This window comes from Nylanderia fulva, unplaced genomic scaffold (assembly GCF_048542155.1).
Source record: "Nylanderia fulva isolate GAGA-0341 unplaced genomic scaffold, ASM4854215v1 Scaffold14, whole genome shotgun sequence".
In the NCBI taxonomy this organism is placed as follows: domain Eukaryota; kingdom Metazoa; phylum Arthropoda; class Insecta; order Hymenoptera; family Formicidae; genus Nylanderia; species Nylanderia fulva.
Window position 1 is genome coordinate 1,165,652 of NW_028189622.1, and position 25,000 is coordinate 1,190,651.

Below are 25,000 nucleotides of genomic sequence, written 5' to 3' on the forward strand. Positions count from 1 at the left end.
AAAGGAATCGTGTCGGTTGCTGCAAACTTTATGTGCAATTCGGGGGCAACAGTGTGACAAATAATTAAATAAAAAGGGAAAGGGAAAAAATAGAAAGAGAGAAAGAAAGAAAAAAGGGTAAAAAATAACGCGAAGTATATCGGATTTCAATGATGCAAGAGTAATTCGTTCTTTTTTTCTCTCTGTCTTATTAGCAACTTATCTGACCTGCAATGTGTATTGTCCGTGAGGCTGCCCATGGTGATGATGCCTCTGATAATGTTGTTGTTGATGTTGGTCGTGTTGATAGCATTCCTGCTGGTATTGCTGCGATGGGACGGGTTTCAGAACATGATTGGCTCGCTTCTCCGGAACGAACTGCTGACTCGTGCGTTCCATCGTATCTACTGCCAAACGTGGATCCTCTATCATAGCGTTGGAAGCCTTTGTACTGTAGAAACGGCGAATATGTTATTCTGGTTTCGTTTCATTAGAGATGCTTTGTTGTATACGCCCCCGCACGATATATATATACGCGAGAAAATGCTTCTCAGATAATTCCTTTAAAGAAGTTCTCTAGAACTTATTTGAAGCTTGAAATGAAATTTAAATCATCAAGATCTATAAAAAAGTAGACGAGAAAAAAAAATACTTCTATAAGTCCTTTTTTGTTCTTAAACTATTTCTTTCTTTTTTTTTGTGGAACACAAAAGATACGAAAGATTCAGACAAATTTCCCAGTCTGTTTAAAATACATACATATATCTTTGCAATAAAAATCTCGTACCACTGCATATGCAAATTCGTATAGATATACTCTATGGCGCAGTTCTGTCCAAGTGTACACAATATTGGAGCATCGCGCGTGATCCACGGTGGCGCATACTCGTCTATAAATCACCGCGCAGCGCAATATCGCGTGCTTACCAATGCACTTGCTGCAGTGCCGGTACTGTGTTTCTGGCTACGCAGCATCTATCCGAACGTAGGAAACAAACGAATCCCATTATCAGCACCGAGAGCACTGTGAATCCGGCCACCGCGCCGATAACGAGCGGGATCTGTAGAGAAGAATATTCTATATGCATTTCCGGAGATGCATTTTCACGCGGACGCGTTCGTAAAATACAGCACGTGATTTATCAAAGTTAAAAATATATTTTTTTAATTTGTCTGTGCTGTCATACAGGGTATATGACATAAGGTGTCACACCGAAAATATACAGGTAGATCTTGTTATTTGGAGACAATTTTTTCTCAGCAAAAATATTGAGGCATAAATAATTTTCGAGTTATAAGCGATTGAAAATAAAGGCTTTTTCGCAAACTAATTGTAAGTCTTGTGGAAATAAAATATTAACAAAACCTCCAACATTCTCCAATTAATTTCAAGTAGAGTTTACTTTAATACAATTGTAATTTAAGGTTTAGTTATAAAGAAATGCATGATGGCAAAAATTGGAAACATGCAAAAAATAATGGCCTCCTTCGACATTTTTGCTGAGGAAAAATCGTCTTCAAATAACGAGATCTATTTGTATATTTTCAGTGTGATATTTTATATCAGACACTCTGTACATATGTCAATTATATAATAATAAAACGATATATAAATTTGCAAGATTTTTTTATTATCTTACTTCGTGAAAATATCTACAATTTTATCAATTTAAATATATATTTTCTAATTTATTTCTATACGAAAGGAGTTTGTTTTCTTATTAGACGATGTTGGAAAATACGTCTTTTAAAAAGAGATGTTATTTGTCAAAATATTACGACTGTGTTTACGTACGTATATATGTGTAAGTAACGTTTACCTGGCCGGGCTCATCGACTTTCAACATCAGCGCTCGTCTGTCACTGCCACGATCGTTCTCCACGATAACGTGATACAGCCTTTGATCCTCTTTTACCGTACTTGTCAACTCTAAGATCGCTACGTAACAATCCTCCGAAGCCAGCGGCTCCAGATCGAGCGCACGATAACGCGGTTCCAGAACTTCACCTGTCGATAATAGAACGAATCCATGCATCTCTCGACAATTTGTATTCTTCCGTTTCTACGAACAACTGAAATAAAATTTCGCAAAATAATAGACTTAATTAATACGCGTAAAATAAAAAGAAAATTAAATATTCAATAAAAATCAAATTAACGAAACGTCGTCGTTAAAAAAAAAACGATCGCGTTCAAAATTAAAAAATAAGTAATATTAATAAAACACGGAAAAAATTCCAAGCGTATACCTGGCCGGGATATAAAGACTCTTATAAATATTATACACGATGACGTAAGCAATTATGCGAGCGCGAAGAACCGGTGTCAACAGAGATTAATTAATCGTCCGATATATCTCGGGGTAACTATGAGAAAAATTCACGGTGCGAATATATAGTAGAGTGCATCGATTTGGGTTCTGCGGAAATTGAACGGATGTCTCAAGACCGAAACGATCTCGTAGCTCGTGTTACGGTCGAATGATCAATTAACCAAGGAGTAATTGCGACTGTGCGACGGCGGGATCGTCGAAGGTTCCTATGGTGAAGTGCCAATTATACCGAGAACCATAAGAAAAAAAAAGCCTATACGAAGGGGCAATCTCGGAGAAAAGCTCGAGTGCTTTTTTCCCCGGTTCGGTTGAAGGTTCGGGGGAAAGTTTAACGGGCGTTATAGTTTCGCAAAAATGTAAAAGAAAGAGAGGAAAAGGTTAATAATTAATACACACGGTCGTTCGTACTACTCGAAACAGAAACTAAAGCAAAGTTTACACGTTAATGGTTCGTTAGACGAGGTGATGGAGGTTTCGTTTCGCGGAAGCGCATAACGAAGGAAGAATTGCGGAGTAAAATTGCGTGATGGCCGAGGGATGAAAGTCAAAGCGAAACAAAGTAAAATCGAGTCAGCTCGTCGTCGCGGTCGTAATAATTTTACACGCCAACAACGTGCTTCGAAAGTGGTGTATCTCTTTCTCGTACATACGTTTCCCGTGTGCGGCCTGTGTGTTTACCGACACGTTTACAAAGATAAAGAGCGCGGATACGGCTATCCTTTGCGGCTGGTTCGCGTGGTGAGCAATCTAGAACGCTATTGTAGAATGGTGAAACAAAACAGCCAAGAGATCAATGTTCCCTTCAACTCTAATCGGAAGTTTCCGCTGATTGACCTATTAATCCCTTGGCCCATTTCGAATGTTTTTTTTTTACTCGAACAAACTGATGCAAACGTATACCCTGTCTATCGCTTTGCAATAACTTTTGCAAATGGTATTATTTCTTAACTTTATAAAAGCTAGATTAATCCTTTACAATATTATTTTTAACGCGAATTCGATATAGCGATTTATAATCACAATATCTTTCATATATCGCCTTATAAAAAAAAAAAATAATAATAATAAAAATGATGGAAATCGATAATGTTAAGGCAACAGTGAAATAAAATACGATACTTGAAATTGCTCGAATTGTCTAAATTAAATACTATACGTACTCTCGTATCGCATGAACTTTAAAGTAGAGAAAGAAATTCACGACTCTCTATTATTTGCTCCTTTCCGATTACTTACGTATCTCGCGATGCGGAATTCCCTTGAAGGAAATACGCAAAGGAGACAAAAGATCAAACCAAAGACTAAAATCGAATACTTGCGACGATAGTTTAAGGCAAACAGTCTCTAACCGGCGTGCAGTCTGGTGCTGCCCCATTCCCAGGCTACGAACTTCGGCTTCGGGTCGGAGCACAGTCTGATCTCTAATCTGGCTGGGCTACCCTCCGTCGTTACGACGACGAACTTCTCTGTGATGGCCGGTTTCACCACCTGCGACACATGTTTAACATCCTTTGAATGGAAAGTTGTTACCCTTCCTCCCTTTTCCTTTCCATCCCTTCTCAGTCATCAAACGACGAACGTGAACGCTTCCCGTCGAATCGTCTCCCGTCTAAATAATCTTACGTGTGCGAGTAAAGTACTATCCTAGCTTTCGCGTATTATATCAAAGCTTTAACAGAATATGAATTGAATATATTAATAAGAGACAAATCAGAATTTATTATCACGCGAATAAAACGTTATCCTAGCTTTCGCGTATTTTATATATCAAAGCTCTATAGAATATGAATTGAATATATTGATAAGTGACAAATAAGGATTTATTATCACGCACAAAATTCAAGTGAAAATATAAGATAGCTTGTATAAACGGATTGATACATCGACAGAAATACATAGCGATGATTCACCAATCATGCGGAAAGGTTTATGATGAAAATTGAAACGTTGGATATAATCGCGGTCCTTTTTATCTCACCAATATATATCGCGACCTTTTTCATGAAAGACACATTATCGGGAAAAATAGTAGCGACACGCTGAAAATTGTGACTTAATTTAGGTTCGAATGACTAAGCATTCGATATGAAAGCGAAATGATATTTTATTCACAGACAGAGAATTGCGCTGCGCGAATACAATTCTCGATCGCGAAAAGCAATCTGTGATTTATGATGCGCGCATTATAACTTAATTCAATGCAATATTGTGCCGTATTTATAACGCGAAATAAAAATATTACAATACGGACACATTACATTTCTTTACACTATGGATAATTCACCGAAATAATTCGTATTTATTTCTGTTGCATCGCGTTTTAAAATTCTCTGTTTCATCAATCGCGCATTGAAATATACTCGCGTAAATATAATAATAATTTTATATATATATATATATATATATATATATATACATATATATATTATTTTTGCAATATTTATAACAACGAAACTGTGTCACATTTGCATACATAATTAAAACGTTGATTTGATTATGTTCGCGCGCGTATCGACATTTCAGGTTGATTTCCAAATGCTCTGTCTGTAAACTAAATTGTATAAAAATTTCGATTGTTTCTTTCAATACGCGATATTCGACTCACGAGGTGAATTTGTAATATATAATCGCCATGTATGTGCAACGTCAAAATCAATTTGAACGAGATATCGACATTAATAGCATTGCTGAACAGATGAAACGGCTTCGTATTAAATGAAACGGAAATCAAACCTTTGCGTAGCCAGTGACCCGCGTTAAGTCGCGTGCGATCTGCTGGGTAAATTCAATAAAGAGAAAAAAATATAGTATATGTATCGCGATATATCACGATTTTTTCACTTCCATTATCGGCGTTATTAATCGAGCAATTAGCTATTGGCCAATGAACAGAATCGAATTGCGTGCGAAATACTATAATATAATAATAATTGCAATAATAACTTAATCTTCGTACCATATGTATGTTACTGTTATAGCATTTAGATATTTTATTCGCTAGGTTGAATCAAACATGGGTGAAAAACCAAACAATAGCGAATCTGTTTTAAATAAATTAAGCACAGTGAAAACTTATTTAAAAATTCGTTGCAACAATTACGCACTTATTTTTATGATATATATTGTTATACGTAAAAGCATTGAAATGAATCTTTCCAATTAATTATTATTATAGAAATATTTTTCTGCATTCGAGCAGAACAAAAGTTGGCGTCTACATAACATCGAGCATTCTTTCGAGAGAAACAATATGGTGTTCGTTACAATTAATAAAAGTATCGATTTTTAATATCGTGCACAATGCACAATAAAACTTGATAGCGGCTTATTGTTGACGGCAGAAAAAATTCAAAGCATATATCGCCATAAAAAATATATTTGAAGTCACAATGTATGTATTTATACGCTTGACATACATATACTGATAAATATTATACATACAAACTTTTTGCAATATTTTGCAAAAAATTTTCGTACATTAAAACATTGTAATTATTAAAAGCCGATAAAAAGTGCACACAATTTACTTTGCTGCAATAAACAATATTGCAGAATACATTAACTTTGAATTATATTTAAAAAATTATAATATATACATAAAAGTAAATAATAAATTTAAATTTTTTTAAAAGATTATTTTTTTAAACAATCGATCGAATTTCATAATCCTTTTTTTTCTTAGCGAGAAGTGCCGCTAGTACAATATAAGTTTATCTCGATATATTGTTTCTCTACAAGAGATAATAAAGCGAAATTAATACGCGAGAGCAACGCTTCTGTCTCGTTATGCAAATTATACATCCTACATTAATTCTCTTCGCCGATATTGCTCGGCAAATGTTCAGAGTTGAACGTCAGAAAGCGTTCGAAGTGTTCGCGGAGTATCCCGTTTTACGGAGCGCGCACGCGCGAGAGATATTCGATGATTCGGGATTCCGGAAAGTAATGAAGCGATATTTTTTCGCGGACAGATCCACCGGAAACTGGTTATTCGTTAACGTCGGCTTCGCGCCCGGTAATGCTGATTTGCGGCGAAACTTTTTCAAAGACGTTTCTGCCACACGTCTCGGCACGGCGTCATCTTACCCGTGGAGCGCCGACCACTTGCAGAGACACAGGGTCGCTTTTAACTTCCCTAACGTTGCCATTGATCTTGTTGGAGGCGAGACATATATATTGACCCTGTTGCTCGTACGTCACGTTCGTCAGGATCAATCGATGCCCCGTTCCGCATTCCAACGGCATCCGGCCGTCCGTGAATACTTGTGCCCATCTGTATACGCGCGATCGCATGAAGAAATTTGTAGATTAAAGAGAGCACTTTCAGATCTCGGAATTTGCCACGGTAAAAATATATGACGACAAAAAGACATTTAAAAAATGTAGAAACAAAATTAATAGTCTTTACAGGAAAATGTAAAAAACGTCCAAGCTGAAATTAAATGTCTCTACTGAAAAAAGGTAGAATTAAAATCGCTAGTAATTAAAAATATTATATCATACTCCTACATAATATAAAATAAATATATATTTAATATATATACATAAATATATATATATATATATATATATATTTAATATATGTAAATAAATATATATTTATAATTCGCGATGTGGCAATAGCAATATATTATTTCAAATAATATCCTTTATATAAATAAATAACAGTGCAATTAAATGATTGAATTACATTATCGATGTGTGCACGTATAAATGTGTAGAACCTAAAAAAACAAAAATTAAATAATTAATTAAAATCACCTGTACTCAGCCGGCGGCATCGCATCAGCATGGCATTCGAATGATGCACCAGAGTACAACAATGCAGTTGTCAGTCGATCTGGCCCGACTGCACTGATCATTGGTGGATCTATGAAAAACCCAGCACGTTCTGAGATTGAGATATAAAGTTGTAAACAAAAAGATAATTTTTTTATATGACAGTTTCTATATAGACTCTAATTCTGTGTCTTTGGAGAATTATTGATACGCAATAATCTAAAGAGAATAATTTCTCATAAAATAATCAGAATGAGAAAAAATAATCCAATATTATATAATTGCGTAGAAAAAAACTTTGAAATGCAAATCGAGTAAAGATGATGAATGAAAGTGTCGAGATAACGACGTACAGTTTACGGACACTTGGACCATAACCGGACTGCTCTCTCCTTCGGTGTTCGACGCCTCGCAGAGGTAAACGGCGGCGTGATTTCTGTAAATTGGGGAGAACATCAGGGTCTCCCCGATACTGGCCACCTCGGTCACGCCGGGACTCTTCGTTTTCCTCCAGAGTATCGAAGCCGGCGGATTAGCGTCAGCGAGACATCGAATTTCCAGCTTATCGCGGCCTTCCTCGAGCTGGCCGGTTGGGACGCCGACTAATCTCGTCTCCGGCGCGTCTATATTCATGCGAGACGCGCAGTTAATCACGAAATCGCCCTAATCGTCTCGTACACACGAGAGAATATGTGTACATTATAATATATATCATGGAATGTTGTCTCCCTGTCGACATCTCGACAATGGAATTTAGCAAACTAGATTTTTATTCATTTAATTGGAAGAAACCGAAATATATAACGTAAAAATAATTTTTATTTCGAAACAAGCGTTTATTTTCAATTGACAAATTTTAATTACCATTTCTATATTTTTTAGTTAGTCCTTTTATTGTTATTTTTTTAATTATATTATTATCAAATTTAAATTTTCTCAGCGTTACATATCTTTTGATTTGGAGAATTACAAACAGAGAGAAACAAACCACAATATAGCGTTAAGAATATTTGCGACGAAATGATGACTTAACATCAAACGATTTGCATGGATATTATCACTAATGATATTAATATGATAATGCTGCGCAGAGCTTCTTCTTCAAAAGTATGCTGGTTATCCATCTTCGACGAATCAAAAATAAAAAGCGAGAGTAAGACCGTAACGATTTTAATAAGAGCAGCGTGGAAATTACGTATAATTATCCTAGAAAAGCTCTTTCATATTCATGTCTCTTGGTAAACAAGAGGAATTTAACGTAAATGCGGTTGAGAGAACGGGTCCCATCATCGTTACCAGCTTTAATCATCACCAGAATCACCAGTCACTGTGTGCGGGAGACCGTGAAAGATAAACATTAGATACAGAAAACAAACGCGGTCCGCGGTATAAAGTTTTCAGGTTAAACTGCTCTTATTAATCAGTTCATAATTAAAAGCAAGATCCACATTTAAAAGTGTTTACTGCTAGACATTTAAAAAAATGAGATTTTAATTTAATATATAATACATATACATATATAATATATATTAAGATATTGATAATATTAATTTCGATAGCCGATTTCTCGATTGAACAAAAATAAAAATAGAAAAATCATATACTGAAATCATCACTAATTTGAAATCTATTGTAATTATATGATTTTTTAAAAATATTTTAATTTTCTTGCATTTCTAATATTTACTATCATTATTTGATAATATTCTGCGATTTATACAATAATCTTTACGCAATTGTGTGTTTTGAGATTTGAGATAAATAAGTTGCTCTTTTCTATCACTTTTTCTATCGATCTATCATTTCTTTTTTCAAATATAACTGTCCATTCGAGAAAGCATCTTGGTCGCCATTTATACCAAGCAAAGATATATATATCACCTCCAAGATGGATGTTTCGATTTAAGGAGAAATTAAATTACGCGGACGCGGTCAGTTGTACCACTGTTTTCCCGATGGGTCAAGCAAGTCGGAAATACCACGCTGACTTTGGTTTCGCGAATAACTGATGGTACCCGGTGGACACGGTGGAAAAAGCGCGTGTTCGAGTCACGCGGTAATTACCTTCTTCGAATAATTAATTAATCACCGTGAGAGATGAATTTCAGGAAATATAACACGGGCAAAAATTTATTGCTGTTGCAGTTTGTTTTTATTATTAATTTGTAATCGAAAACAGCATTTGTTCGCGTTCAAATTGTAATTTATTATTGTGCCTGTAATATAATTCTTTAATAGATGATCGATTATTTGTTATTTAACTCGTTTTACGGGAGACAAAAAATAAACTATAAATGAACGCGGTATAATATTATTCCTGAGAATTCATTGTATTCGTACACTTGTGTGTGCCACATATGGATTTTCATTTTTCGCATAGCATATAATTTAATGAATAATTCTTTTCTCTATAATTTACGGAGCGTAATTTTGATCTCCTTGATAATGCAAGAGCCGTAAATTCGATTGATTTTGATGGAAAATTGGCGCAGAGTCACGACATTCTATTCATCGAGTGATGACGTAATTTTTGTTTATTTACTCGATATTTATTTAATTTCGCCGTATAAACCGGAGCCAATTTTCATCAACAAACCGGTTCACTTCTGGTTTCGTTTCCATATTTATGTAATAGATCATCGTTGCACCATTAAAAATGTTAACGCCGTTATGTTTAATGAATAACATTATGATGTGTATACAACGAGATGAGCTAAAAATGTAAAAATCGAGTTGAGCTAAAAATATAATCCAAATTGTTTTAAAGGTTAATAATATATCTTTTTGGAGCCTATAATGATAAAGACGTATCTATCATTCTCTATCTATTACATATATTATAAAAGAAATTGCAATATACCATAGATATTGCAATGCATATTTTAGTTTCTTTTAATTGCATTACTTATTAATGAAATATATGTAATTCTAATTTGGAAAAATTATATAGGTATATATATATATATATATATATATATAAAATAAGGTATTAATATAAAACACACATACACATACATATAAAGTTAAATTGCTCTAATAATTAGACATATGTATTGAATGGTTAGACATGTTTTTATTTTTTATTTAAGCAAAGTACAATTAATATTTCTCTCTGAATTTCTCTTTTAGTTCAAGATTAATATCTATTCAGTTAAAATCCAATTAATTAATTAATTACTGCTTTGGTATAAAAAAAGGATGATCGATAGACGAGTTAATTACGCCAAGCAACAGTAATTAAAATTTAATAAAATCTATCAATAGCCATATGAATATATTCCCAAAATAAAACAGGGAGAAAAATTCTCAAATAAAAAACGTATATTCGAAACATAAGGATATAGCTGATATAGGAAATTCGATACATTAAAGAAATATATTAAAATTCTGTATAACGAAAAAAATCATGTATTTGTATACAAATTTATATAGAAATTCACGTTTTCTTTATGTTACCTTTTTCTTATATCCTGTACTATTATGCAAATTTGAATTTAATAAACTCTGTTTAATTTAATTTAGCAACTTTAGTAAACATTGGCCGGCACAGCTATGCTCGTTGCATTTTCATGAGAACTAAATGCATAGAAAGTAAAGAAATTAATTCTAACGCGAATAAATGCAAATCAATAGAGATTATATCTAAAATTTTGGTTTTTTCTAAAATTGTTTTAAGAAATTTTTGTTTCTAGAATTTATATTCAGATTTAATCAGAAAAATATTAATATTAATATTAGATATTATAATATGTTAATATTAGATATGATTTGATGAGACAAAATTATATACTGATTTCTCTGAAATTTTCTATAAGAAAAAAGGAAACTTTTTATCATAAAATCAATCATTAAAATTAATATTAATGTCTTGAGACAATCTTTTGTAATGGTGTAAATACCAAGACATAGATTATTAAATAATTGCAACAAATTATAGATTTTCTCGAAATTATATGTAAAATTCTACTGTATAAATAAATTTATTTAATAATCTAATCATTAAGAATATTATTACTGCAATATTTTTTAAAATGTGTATATTAACGTCTCTATTTAAACAATTATTTTTGCGCATTTATGTTAGCCGTCATTTATCATGTTGTAGTTTATTTTTTTCGATTGATTATAAAGTCCGCAAATTAAAATGCGAGAAAAAAGAAGGATCGGAAAAAATTGCTTTCTTTATTAAAATAATTTTTTAAATTTGATGTGTGTGTGTGTGTGTGTGTGTTCTGTATTAAATTAAAAAATTAAAATTTTGATTTTTTTCCAATTTTTATTATTTGAACTGTCATTTTCATACTGAGTCGCTAATTTGTTTTCCTCGATTAAAGTTGAACAAGTTAACGAGATGGATTTAAATGCAGTGCGGTAAAAATCAAACGTTTATCGAATGTTTATGGAAATGAAGTACTCGAGTTCGAGTACCCTGCAAAAATTATGCGCGCCTGCTGAGTCTATTAACGTTACTAAAGTGACATTACGAAGGGGAAGGAAAGGGAAACAGGGGGAGGAAGAAGAATAATTTTGTTGGAGTCATGGACGAATTTTCCAAAGAGTTTTTTCCTAAACTCAATTACTTAATGTGTACCTTACGCGTTTTACCGCGCTGCGCCGAAATATCGATCATTTGAAAAATCTTTTATTCAGTCGACAGCTCCCTCTCTCTGACGTTATTTCCATATCCCCGCCCGCGTCGTTGTTTGAAGTTTACTCAAGAAACGACTGAGAATTACGCGCGAGCGAATAACACTCGCTCGCAAACGCCAGCTGTGCTGGAACACAGCATCCATACTGAATTTACGCATCGTAGAGTCGTTGCGTGGGAGAATTTTTACAGGAAACATTTCTCAAACAAATTCTCTATGACATGGAAAAAATATATAAAGGTATAGAAAAAAAGGTGAAAATTAGTTACAGTTAATTTGCAGCAGAATAAAATTACCAAAATTAAATAAATTATAATAAGTATCATAAAATGTAATTTAATAAAAAAAATCAAATACTTATAATTTTTTAAACCTTTTAATATTCTTTTCCTTCTACATTTTTCACATATTTTTCTTTTTTAATTTATTTTATTAATCTCTTTACACTGCTTTTTATTTTTTATAAAATAAAATTTATTTGATAAAAGAATCAAATACAATGTGTAACTCGTGTAAAATTATTTTAATTAGATAAATAATATCGCAATATATTTATATTAGCAAGACAGAGAATAGCATCAACTTTTGCTATCATCATAGTTACCTTTATAATCGATACAAAACAAGTAACATGTGAGATACATAGTAAAGATTCAAAAGGAAGGATAACAAGCTAAAAAAATTACATATTCTTTCTGTAAAGCATCTGTGCTACAAAGGATTAAAATTTGATCCTATTACAATAGTTTTGCAGGACTTTAACGACAAACCGTGAACAATATCCGCGAAGGTTATTGCGGATGTTGCAAGAGGAAGCGATGACGTGCAGCTATTCTGGGTATAATAGTTTTCAGGAAGCAAAGCCACGCGATTCGAATGGTTCAACGAGTGCCTATTCGACCAAATTTCGGCCAGTCGTTTCTTGAACGAACTTCAAACGGCTCTATTTTTACAAAACGAAAGTGATGCGATGACAGAATGGAAGATACAAAGCGTTAAAGTTATATGTCCTTCGACATATGTCCTTAAAAATAAAATTCGATAATTTAGCATAGTTTGAATTTATCTCGCGAAAATCTTTCTATCTATCTTATATATTTATATCTATCTTATTTTTTGTAACCATTGTATATTGTACGCTAGAATTCGTACAACATTTGTTAATAACAATTTTTCGCAACGTAAAGTTATTATTCGCGTAACAAGAATCAATAAGGTAATCGCGATGGAGGAGTATTATGCTTTTTTGTCCACAGCTTTCGTTATTTGGATTATACGAACCGTTTCAAGCTTATTAAAAAAAAGAGAAAAACACACTGACCGAAATATGGCTACTGACCCATTCGCATCGGCTTACGCTCTCTGAAAACGGCACCGACAAAATATACCTTCTCGTTAGTGCGGGATAAAACCTCCTCCGGTTCGCGGATCGAAGTGGCATCAGCACGGAATATATCGGTGCTTTGAGGCAAAGTTTTCAATTTGCGCTGAAAAGTTCCGGCTCGGGCTAATACTCGTAATCAATACATTCGGTATACGCAGACAAACATATATGCACCATAAACGGGCGAATGTATGTACTATATGAACAGATAAGCACGCAAAGACGTTCTCAAGAAGGTCGCGATGGGACTCAGGATCAAATTTGCGGCGGGAATTATAAATTACGGAGCTCGAAATTGGATCGCAGAGGGTGCGAAAGGGGGGAGGGGAAGGGAATGATGTTGCTGGAGATGATATTAGGAATGGTAACGGGCGAATCAATTTTTGACATCGTCAGATGCGTGATTGAAATTACATACCTCGATGGAGCGCATCGGGGACATTTAACCCGAGAGCGTCTGATATATCTCCGACCGTAACTACTGCGACAAATCATTTCTCATCATTACGCATAAATTATTAAAAAATTTTATATATATATAATGTAAAATATCTTTTAGAAAAAAATTTTTAATAATTTATGCATGATTAATATTAAATAAATTTGGCGCAGTAGTTATGGTCAAAGATATATCAGCCGTCCGCAGGTTAAACGTACTCGACGCGCTCTATCGAAGTATTATGTCGATCGCATATCTGACGTTGTCCAAAATAATGTTACATTAATTATATATATATATATATATATATATATTTAATAAAACAGAAATAACAGTATGATAAATTATATTGCCATCGTTAGGTGCGTGAAATCACATAACTCGATAGAGCGCATCGGCGACGTTTAACTAGAAAACGCTTGATATATCTTCGGCCGTAACTACTGCGAACCATTATTTCTCATCATTACGCATAAATTATTAAAAAATTTTATATATATATATTATATAATGTGAAATATCTTTTAGAAAATTTTTTTAATAATTTATGCATGATTAATAATAAATAATTTTGTTACAGTAGTTATGGTCAAAAATATATCAGCCGTCCGCAGGTTAAACGTACTCGCCGCGCTCCATCAAAGTATTATTTCGATCGCGTATCCGACGTTGTCAAAAAATAATGGGACATTAATTATATATATATATATTTAATAAAATAGAAATAACAGTATGATAAATTGTATTGCCATTAGATGCGTGATCGAAATCACATACCTCGATAGAGCTTATCGGCGACGTTTAACTCGAGAACGCCTGACATATCTTCAAGCGTAACTACTGCAAATCATTATTTCTCATCATTACGCATAAATTATTAGAAAATTTTATATATATATAATGTAAAATATCTTTTAGAAAAATTTTTTAATAATTTATGCATGATTAATAATAAATAATTTTGTTGCAGTAGTTATGGTCAAAGATATATCAGCCGTCCGCAGGTTAAACGTACTCGACGTGCTCCATCGAAGTATTATTTCAATCGCGTATCCGACGTTGTCAAAAAATGATGTTACATTAATTATATATATATATATATATATATATATATATATATTTAATAAAATAGAAATAACAGTATGATAAATTGTATTGCCATCGTTAGGTGCGTGATCGAAATCACATACCTCGATAGAGCGCATCGGCGACGTCTAACTTGAGGACGCCTGACATATCTTCGACCGTAACTACTGCAAACTATTATTTCTCATCATTACGCATAAATTATTAGAAAATTTTATATATATATATAATGTAAAATATCTTTTAGAAAAATTTTTTAAATAATTTATGCATGATTAATAATAAATAATTTTGTTGCAGTAGTTATGGTCAAAGATATATCAGCCGTCCGCAGGTTAAACGTACTCGACGTGCTCCATCGAAGTATTATTTCAATCGCGTATCCGACGTTGTCAAAAAATGATGTTACATTAATTATATATATATATATATATATATATATATATATATATTTAATAAAATAGAAATAACAGTATGATAAATTGTATTGCCATCGTTAGGTGCGTGATCGAAATCACATACCTCGATAGAGCGCATCGGCGACGTCTAACTTGAGGACGCCTGACATATCTTCGACCGTAACTACTGCAAACTATTATTTCTCATCATTACGCATAAATTATTAAAAAATTTTATATATATATATAATGTAAAATATCTTTTAGGAAATTTTTTAAATAATTTATGCATGATTAATAATAAATAATATTGTTGCAGTAGTTATGGTCAAAGATATATCAGCCGTCCGCAGGTTAAACGTACTCGACGCGCTCCATCAAAGTATTATTTCAATCGCGTATCCGACGTTGTCAAAAAATGATGTTACATTAATTATATATATATATATATATATATATATATATATATATTTAATAAAATAGAAATGACAGTATGATAAATTGTATTGCCACCGTTAGGTGCGTGATCGAACTCACATACCTCGATAGAGCGCATCGGCGACGTCTAACTTGAGAACGCCTGACATATCTTCGACCGTAACTACTGCAAACTATTATTTCTCATCATTACCCATAAATAATTAAAAAATTTTATATATATATATAATGTAAAATATCTTTTAGAAAATTTTTTAAATAATTTATGCATGATTAATATTAAATAAATTTGGCGCAGTAGTTATGGTCAAAGATATATCAGCCGTCCGCAGGTTAAACGTACTCGACGCGCTCTATCGAAGTATTATGTCGATCGCATATCTGACGTTGTCCAAAATAATGTTACATTAATTATATATATATATATATATATATATATATATTTAATAAAACAGAAATAACAGTATGATAAATTGTATTGCCATCGTTAGGTGCGTGATCGAAATCACATAACTCGATAGAGCGCATCGGCGACGTTTAACTAGAAAACGCTTGATATATCTTCGGCCGTAACTACTGCGACAAATCATTTCTCATCATTACGCATAAATTATTAGAAAATATATATGTATATATATATCATGTAAAATATTTTTTAGAAAATTTTTTAAATGATTTATGCATGATTAATAATAAATAATTTTGTTGCAGTAGTTATGGTCAAAGATATATCAGCCGACAGCAGGTTAAACGTACTCGACGCGCTCTATCGAAGTATTATGTCGATCGCGTATCTGACGTTCAAAAATAATGTTACATTAATTATATATATATACTGTATATATACATATAGATAAATATTTAATAAAATAGAAATAACAGTATAATAAATTGTATTGCCATTAGATGCGTGATCGAAATCACATACCTCGATAGAGCGCATCGGCGACGTTTAACTCGAAAACGCCTGATATATCTTTGACCGTAACTACTGCGAACCATTATTTCTCATCATTACGCATAAATTATTATAAAATTTTATATATATATAATGTAAAATATCTTTTAGAAAATTTTTTAAATAATTTATGCATGATTAATAATAAATAATTTTGTTGCAGTAGTTATGGTCAAAGTTATATCAGCCGACAGCAGGTTAAACATACATGACGCGCTCCATTGAGGTATATAATTACGATCGCGTATCAAAAAATGATATATATATATATATATATATACATATAGATAATTATTTAATAAAATAGCAATAACAATATGATAAATTTTTTTGACATCGTCAGGTGCGTGATCAAAATCACATATCTGGATAGAGCGCATCGAAGACGTTTAACTCGAGAGCGTCTGATATATCTCCGACCGTAACTACTGCGACAAATCATTTCTCATCATTATGCATAAATTATTAGAAAATATATATGTATATATATATCATGTAAAATATCTTTTAGAAAATTTTTTAAATGATTTATGCATGATTAATAATAAATAAATTTGATGCAGTAGTTATGGTCAAAGATATATCAGCCGTCCGCAGGTTAAACGTACTCGACGCGCTCCATTGAGGTATATAATTACGATCGCGTATCCGACGTTGACAAAAAATGATGTTACATTAATTTTATATATATATATATTTATATATATATATATATATATATATATGTATATATATATATATACACGTATAGATAAATATTTAATAAAATAGAAATAACAGTATGATACATTTTTTGTCATCGTCAGGTGCGTGATCGAAATCACATACCTGAATAGAGCGCATCGAAGACGTTTAATCGAAGCGTCTGATATATCTCCGACCGTAACTACTGCGACAAATCATTTCTCATCATTACGCATAAATTATTAGAAAATTTTATATATATATAATGTAAAATATCTTTTCGAAAAAAATTTTTAATGATTTATGCATGATTAATATTAAATAAATTTGGTGCAGTAGTTATGGTCAAAGATATATCAGCCGTCCGCAGGATTAACGTACTCGACGCACTCTCTCTCTCTCTATCGAAGTATTATGTCGATCGCGTATCTGACGTTGTCCAAAAATAATGTTACATTAATTATATATATATATATATACTGTATATATACATATAGATAAATATTTAATAAAATAGAAATAACAGTATGATAAATTGTATTGCCATTAGATGCGTGATCGAAATCACATACCTCGATAGAGCCCATCGGCGACGTTTAATTCGAGAACGCCTGACATATCTTCAAGCGTAACTACTGCAAATCATTATTTCTCATCATTACGCATAAATTATTAGAAAATTTTATATATATATAATGTAAAATATCTTTTAGAAAATTTTTTTAATAATATATGCATGATTAATAATAAATAATTTTGTTGCAGTAGTTATGGTCAAAGATATATCAGCCGTCCGCAGGTTAAACGTACTCCACGCGCTCCATTGAGGTATATAATTACGATCACGTATCCGACGTTGTCAAAAAATGATGTTACATTAATTATGTGTATATATATATATATATATATATATAAACAAATATTTAATAAATTAAAATAGCAGTATAATAAATTTGATCAATTTTCAATTTTCGTTCATAATTTTATATATATATTTTCCAGAGGATAAAATAACGTTGATTTCTGAAAATTAATATAAATTAGTGCATCACTTATTAAATGAGGCTAAAGTGATTTTATCAATGGTTATGCTGATCGTATGTTTGAGTATTATCGGCAAATTGAAAATTTGTCGATATACATATGTATAGCAGCTTTCGTAATTTATTTACAATATAGCTTTATGCGAAAGGACGCCAACCTTTTAATCTACAATGAACGTATATATGCACACATACACCCGCAATGGTTTCTCATTCCGTTCGCCAAATTAATTTGTAGCGCGGGGGAGAAAGATGAAATGTATAGGAGGTCCAAATACAATCTGGTTAACGTATTAATTACAATTGCATCGAAACAGTTGGCTAATTAATGGTACGTAACATTGGATGTAACAGCCGATTCGATTTCACAATTTCTGCAGGAGATAACACGATATTCTAACAAGCCACAAAATAATTATTGAAATTTCTTTCATGTATCGCAAACTAAAGTTGCAATTAGTAGGATATTTCTATAATATTACACGATAACATTTTTAATGGTATGGTATATGCTTCGATCAAACTATTATATTATACTAATAATATAACATTATACTATTAATAATGATATAGCATTTATAATTGTTATGTCACGGTAAATTAATGAGGGAATTATATACGAGCGACGATTATCCTATCAAGTCGCTACAACAGTGTACATCATAAAATCAACATAATGATTCAAAGGCTGGTAACAAACTTATTTATACTGCTATTGAAAATGCGATTTGATTGCAGTTATACAGCGATGCCGGCCGCGAAGTTAAAATCAATACTCATTTGGCTGCTGTCTGCCGCAGCACAGTTTCGTAAAAAGCGTTAAAATCTGCCTGAACGTTCCAACCGAGCATCGAATTGTCGATAAGGTTAAAACGCATGACATCACGACGTACTGATTTGAGGGAGATTGATGAGAGAAAGAGAGAGAGAGAGAGAGAGAGAGAGAGAGAACTCTTGCGGTTTTCTGACCATATGAAATGCACATGCAGATATATATGTGTGTATGTATGTATATGCACTAGGTTAAATCTGTGTATTGTTGGGAATGGTCAGAGATGCGAAACGGTTTGAGGTCAGTGTGTTATACGGACAGGCCGTGGTTAGTGATTTTTTTGCCAAACCGTTTCCCATGATCGGACGTTTTACCGGCGAATTGTTTTTCCGCAATTTGTGAGAAAACAGCGTGCCACTGCGTTAGTCCGTGCTTGCCTAACTTTTTATCAAATACGTTTTTGCACTGATAATACGATGGGAGAATATCGATACCTTGCAACTTGTCCTCATTGTATAAAATGTATATTTAAGCGCGTGACATTTATCTTTTACTTGCAATATTTTCTCGTTCCATGATAGTGATATATTCTCTATCAAGTTAATCGAGATTAATATAGAAATCAAATAGAAATAATCATGTAAAATATCGAAAATCAACGATAAAATCAAATCATATTTATTTAATAATTCTATAATTATGAAAGCTATATATAATTAAATATATTCGGCTCTCGATTCTATTTTGATTTATTAAGTACACTCTCATTTTTTAAAGAGAGATAATATTTATATATACATATATAATTTTTGAAATATTAATGTAAAAAATGTTTAAGAATGTGTATATATATATATATATATATATATATATATATATGTATATATATATTATTTTGAACGTATATTTTTACATAACTTTTGAAAACAAATGTTGGATGAAAAGATTACAATGCAATCACTAACTGCAAAATCAGATTGTATTTTACATTGTCTTCCTGTTATGAAATATTGTATTGTATTCTGCATATCAAAAATAATACTGTACAATTCGATATAAAAAAAAAAAATGAAGAACATCTCAAAAAATCCGATCGACGCGAGCTAAATATAATAGCAAGCAATATTGGCGGAAATTCCGATCGAAGGTTTTTCATTATGATCAGAAATATATTTCTAGGCGTGCAGTTGGCGGCTGAGAAGGAAAGTTTCAGCGTCATATATTTTCTCCCTTCCCTTCCCCCGTTTCCATTATGCATACAACATATTTGATGGTACGACTGTACAAAAAAAAAAAGCGAGACACAGACTTAATCTTGACTTACCGTTCTTCTTCGTGCATTTTAAATATTTCAAAGTATCTCTCAAACAAAGCAGATTTTCTCGCAAATCGATATAATCGAGCAGCATTTAATTTTATATTAAAAAATATTCGTCGCAGTGACACGTTTTTTCCGAAATTCAATACATGCGTATTTGAGGTATATTTACATTCTTTTACTTTATGGGAATAATAGAAAATGCAGTTCATTCGTACAACATTAATGTCATATTTGGCGCAAATATTCAAAGTTTAATACGAGTGAATATTTGACAGAGAATTCATCGCGATCAAAATTATCGTATACCTGTTACCTACGAGTTTTCAGAGATCAGAGAAACATAATTCATACATATACATATGTATATGCACAATGTATTCTGTATATTATGCACTCCCTTTATATCATAAGTAATCAAAATTCTGTATTATGTAATGCACATTTTGCCCGATACTAGACGGTTAAATTCTTCAATTAACAGTGTCCATTAGGGGAACTTAATAAGCCGTTATAATCTAGAAACAACGATCCTTGTCATCGTTCGTAATCAATTACAAACTCGTCTGCATTCAGGCGTAAACTTTGCGGAAGGCGAAGGATTATATGCTATCCCAAGACCTACTTTTGCACTATCGAGAAAATCGAGTACATCAAACGATGGTTCTACTTACATCACGCGTCATCGAGTATTATTAACAATGAACGCAGGTATATCGTTCGCTTACGATAACGAGACCAATCATTATCATGCATAATCAATAATCTTACGCGCTCTGCATATTAATTTAATCGACGCATACAAAATTTAGTTGTATGAAAAGCTTATTTTTTGGAATAATAATTATTAATTATGTATATATAACGCAGAAGAATAATTTAATTCGTCTACCGTAAATATGGACGGTGTAATTAACAAAGGTATAGAAAAATAATATCTACATCCGATTAGCCCTCTAATATATCAGAAAAATACAATAGTAAATACTAATTGATGTCGTGTCATCCTGTGATTATTGTCATATTTCCTTATATTATAATGATATATTTAAATATCATCGAAATTTAAGTATTTCGAATTTCCATTTTCACGCTAGCATCTAAGGATACGTGTAACGAATTCTTTCTCCAAACTTATTTGTATAGTATATTACCATAAACTATCATATTTCCTTATATTGTGATATATTTAAATAAATCTCTCTTTTTCGCGCTAGCATCTAAGGATACGTATATAATGGATACTTTCTCGAAACTTAGAAAAAATGAAGTCTGTACTCACATCGTACGTCGAACCTCACTTCGGTGCTGGACGACATGGTAGGATTGGCGTACGCCGGATGAATGGCGACGCATCTGATCGGCTGGCCGTAACGTGATCGCTCGGCCAAAATCTCGCAAATACTGTAGGTCGCCCAAGTGCGCGGATTATCTATCTCGGTTGAGTTTACCTGAGGCCGCAACGTCCTCAGCTCGGTCTCGCCCACGTACCTGCATATCACCCGGAAAATTTGCATTTCCAATGGCTGTTCTGCAACAACTCTTACTCGCTCCCCTTCAACATTCTCCCTTCCTCGTCAGCCTCCTCTTCGGGCCGCGCGCGAATCGCTCTATCTTATGCGCGCACGTTCTCCGTTAACGTCACTCTCTCTCTCTCTCTTTCCTCTGTCTCTTTCGGTTCTCCTAGGGTCTCTCTCGCGCTTCCCTCTCGTTTGCCAAACCTCCTTACCGAGGCTCATCGTCGCAGATTATTCCGAGTTTAGCTCTTCGGAAATCTTGGAGTTTTGCTCCGATAAACGACGCCACTCTCGTGAATAGAGCCTCTTATAATGCGCAGTTATTATAATAATGCGACAATAAAGATAATATAAAAATATTTTATCCGGTGAATTTCTTATGGATTGTTAAATAAATTTAATGTTCCGTGAAAATAGAGGAGAGTAGATTGATTCTCGTTGAATTCTGTTGCATATTAAATTTAGTTTAAAAATTATCCACGCGATTTTGAATTTCTTTTTGCAAACTTTTTCTCAAAATATATATTTAAGAGCTTATTCATTATTCATTAAACTACTCTTTTACTTTTTAATCCCCGACCGGCAAACGTCACGTCTCTCATATTCACTTTAAAATTTTTTTATGTCGGAGTTTAGTAGCATGAAAATTAATTTCGGCGAGTATAACGTTACTCGAGTCATAGCGGCTCTATCTTTCTATCGCCCGTCTCTTTCTTTTGGAAAATTATTTAAAATATCATACATCGACTAACACAAATATAATGCGAAATATAAAATAAAAAAATATTTGCAATATATTTGTAATGCCCGTGCAATAATTGAAATAGATATTTCATGTATTATACATTGAATTAGAATTTTTATTTATATGTTTTAAAAAAATATACCGTTTTTTTAGTTATTTTAAATGTTATTTTTTCTTTAATTGTGTACCAGCATTATTTTTTGAAGAAAAATTTTTGACAAAAATTGAAAATATAAAATAAAAATGTAATATAAAGTAAAATATGTATATATAAAAATTTATATGTATATGACGTATCAAGAACTCTGACTCAATTTTTTTTATGCGTCATACGGACTAAATTTTTCAACATATACTTTACAATTTATTTTTATTTTACTTTTTCACTTTTTGCCAAATATTTTTCTTCAAAAAATAATGTTGCGAGAAATTCACCCGATGTCTGCTTCGTATGTGACTGTCCGAGGGTTAAGTATAGGAAATGTTTGCTAGGTCAGTTAGAAAGCAATTTTTAAACACAACAAGCTATCCGATACGCTCGTGAAAAAGGTGCGAATGTTTCAAAGCGAGATACTTTGGGTGTAATATAACAAAGGATTAAATAACGATCATACTACATCGCGAAGAGAGGACGTGACAACAACGGTAACGATAATGACGTAATAATTAGTACGACAGCTATCTCGTTCGTCGACGATTGTGTTCTTGGGATGAAAATTCGATACTCGCCGTCGATTGTGCGCCGGCTGTCTCGCACAGCCTCGCCCTCTTCGGTCATAATTAACACGTTTATGCATACTCATATTCCGCATCGCACTGCGTATGTCAATTAGGATAATTCCCAGTGAGTAAGTGGGTAAGCGAGAGAGAACCCTGAGGACTGAGGCAGTCGGAGAACGGTCGCCTTGTCAAGGGATCCCGTCTACAATTTGGAGCATGGCTCGACGCTCCACGGACGTCGTCCTGCTAACCGAAAATTGCAGGTTTAAAGCCGAGAGATAGAGACACACATTTTCTCTCTTTTCCTCTGTCGCTAGTTTTTACTTCGTAAAACTATTAAACTCTTTCCGCAAACTCTTGCTACACGTTCGAAAATAGCGAGCGGAAAGTCGCGAAGACGACGTCGGATTCTAAGAAAATTCCGCCTTGTCTTCGCGTGAGACTCACGACTCGTGTCTGACATTTTCTCGTCGGATCGCACGAAATGCATCATGTATAGCTGCTTAATTTCGTCCAGGCACGATGCAGAACGGATCATGATTATTCATGGAGCGCATGTTCTGCTATCGACATCAGCGTCCTCGATGCATTACGTGGAATCTTCGAGCAACGAGAACAAACCCAAAGGGCTTCAACGGTGGTCGAAGGGGAGGCGTGCACCACGGTTGGAGATGCCTCGAAATCGATAGTAATTCATACCTTTATCATCTAAGACATGGGTCACTTGCGCGCGATCGAGCCCAAAACATTCACTAACCGACGTTAAGTCATCGTAAAATAAAATTTCAAACTACTAGAATTTTAGAGTAAAAAAGGGAAATTAAATAAATAAGTTGATGCAAAATAACATTATACAGGATAAATCTAAATAAGTGCGACAAATTTTAGGAGAAAATTTTTGTTGAAAATTAAGGGAAGTTTCTTATATAAACATATACACTCTTATATCCCTCTCTGAGAATTAAATTTTTTTTCAAATTTAAAAAATTCAATTTAGTGAAACTTTTTCGTTTCATTTTTTAAATTTGTCTGAAAACCCAACGTTTACCTCCCTATTTAGAAAAGTGCAACTCCTCATGAATGTCCATATAAAAGAGCATATGTTTATATAAGAAACTCCTCTTAATTTTCGAGAAAGAATCATCTCTAAAAATTGTTCATACTTATTTACATACACCCTGTGTATATATATAAAACGTACGTTTTTATAAATCTCAGATATTCCTCGTAAATATTAGATTAAAATCATAAGCGATTTAATCGCACGAGGATTCTCCCTTTTTCTTGATTATCAATATATTCCAATTAATTCGGGGGGAGCTCATAAGTCTGAAATCGCTGAATAATTACGCTCGCGACGAGCGAGCAAACGAGCGGAAGGAACGTGACGACGAAGACGGGAAACGAGAGAGCGAGAGTAGCGAGACACGCGAGGAGCGAGAGATCGCGCGCGCGCGCCCCGAACAAGAGGGTCGGCGGCGCACAAGTTAAGTAGTACGGAATCTACGTGCAACAATTACGAACCATTTAATTAGAGGCGAAGGATTCCCATACCGCGCTCTGCAAGTGAGCGTAGCGATCTCACCTGCTCGGGCTGTCACGTTGCTGCCGGGGAGAATTAGACGGTCGGTGTACTCTATCTGCGGTCGCTGAGGGCTGACTGGAATGAGAAAATTAGTACGGATTAATCCAGCCGTATGCCGCCGCTCGCACCGTCCTATACACGGTGTCTCCGAGATACCATCGAATGTTCTTTTA

The 25,000-nt window shown here is 33.3% G+C and overlaps 1 protein-coding gene and 1 long non-coding RNA gene across 6 annotated transcripts in view; one reads left to right on the top strand and one right to left on the bottom strand.

The window, feature by feature from the left end:
• The window catches only part of LOC114929080 (uncharacterized), a 64,066-nt gene that overhangs the window by 6,969 nt on the left and 32,097 nt on the right, over positions 1-25,000 (top strand). The window lies entirely within an intron of this gene.
• LOC114929076 (kin of IRRE-like protein 3) overlaps positions 1-25,000 on the bottom strand; it is a 166,220-nt gene that overhangs the window by 5,028 nt on the left and 136,192 nt on the right. For all 4 annotated transcript variants that reach the window (XM_085480103.1, XM_029300451.2, XM_029300450.2 and 1 more), the window contains 9 exons: positions 24,767-24,902; positions 21,543-21,751; positions 7,445-7,714; positions 7,074-7,182; positions 6,399-6,585; positions 3,662-3,800; positions 1,800-1,987; positions 907-1,040; positions 208-430 (listed from right to left, as the gene is read on the bottom strand). In XM_085480103.1, coding sequence (XP_085336229.1) covers positions 208-430; positions 907-1,040; positions 1,800-1,987; positions 3,662-3,800; positions 6,399-6,585; positions 7,074-7,182; positions 7,445-7,714; positions 21,543-21,751; positions 24,767-24,902 — 1,595 coding nt within the window. The remainder of the gene's footprint in view (positions 1-207; positions 431-906; positions 1,041-1,799; positions 1,988-3,661; positions 3,801-6,398; positions 6,586-7,073; positions 7,183-7,444; positions 7,715-21,542; positions 21,752-24,766; positions 24,903-25,000) is intronic.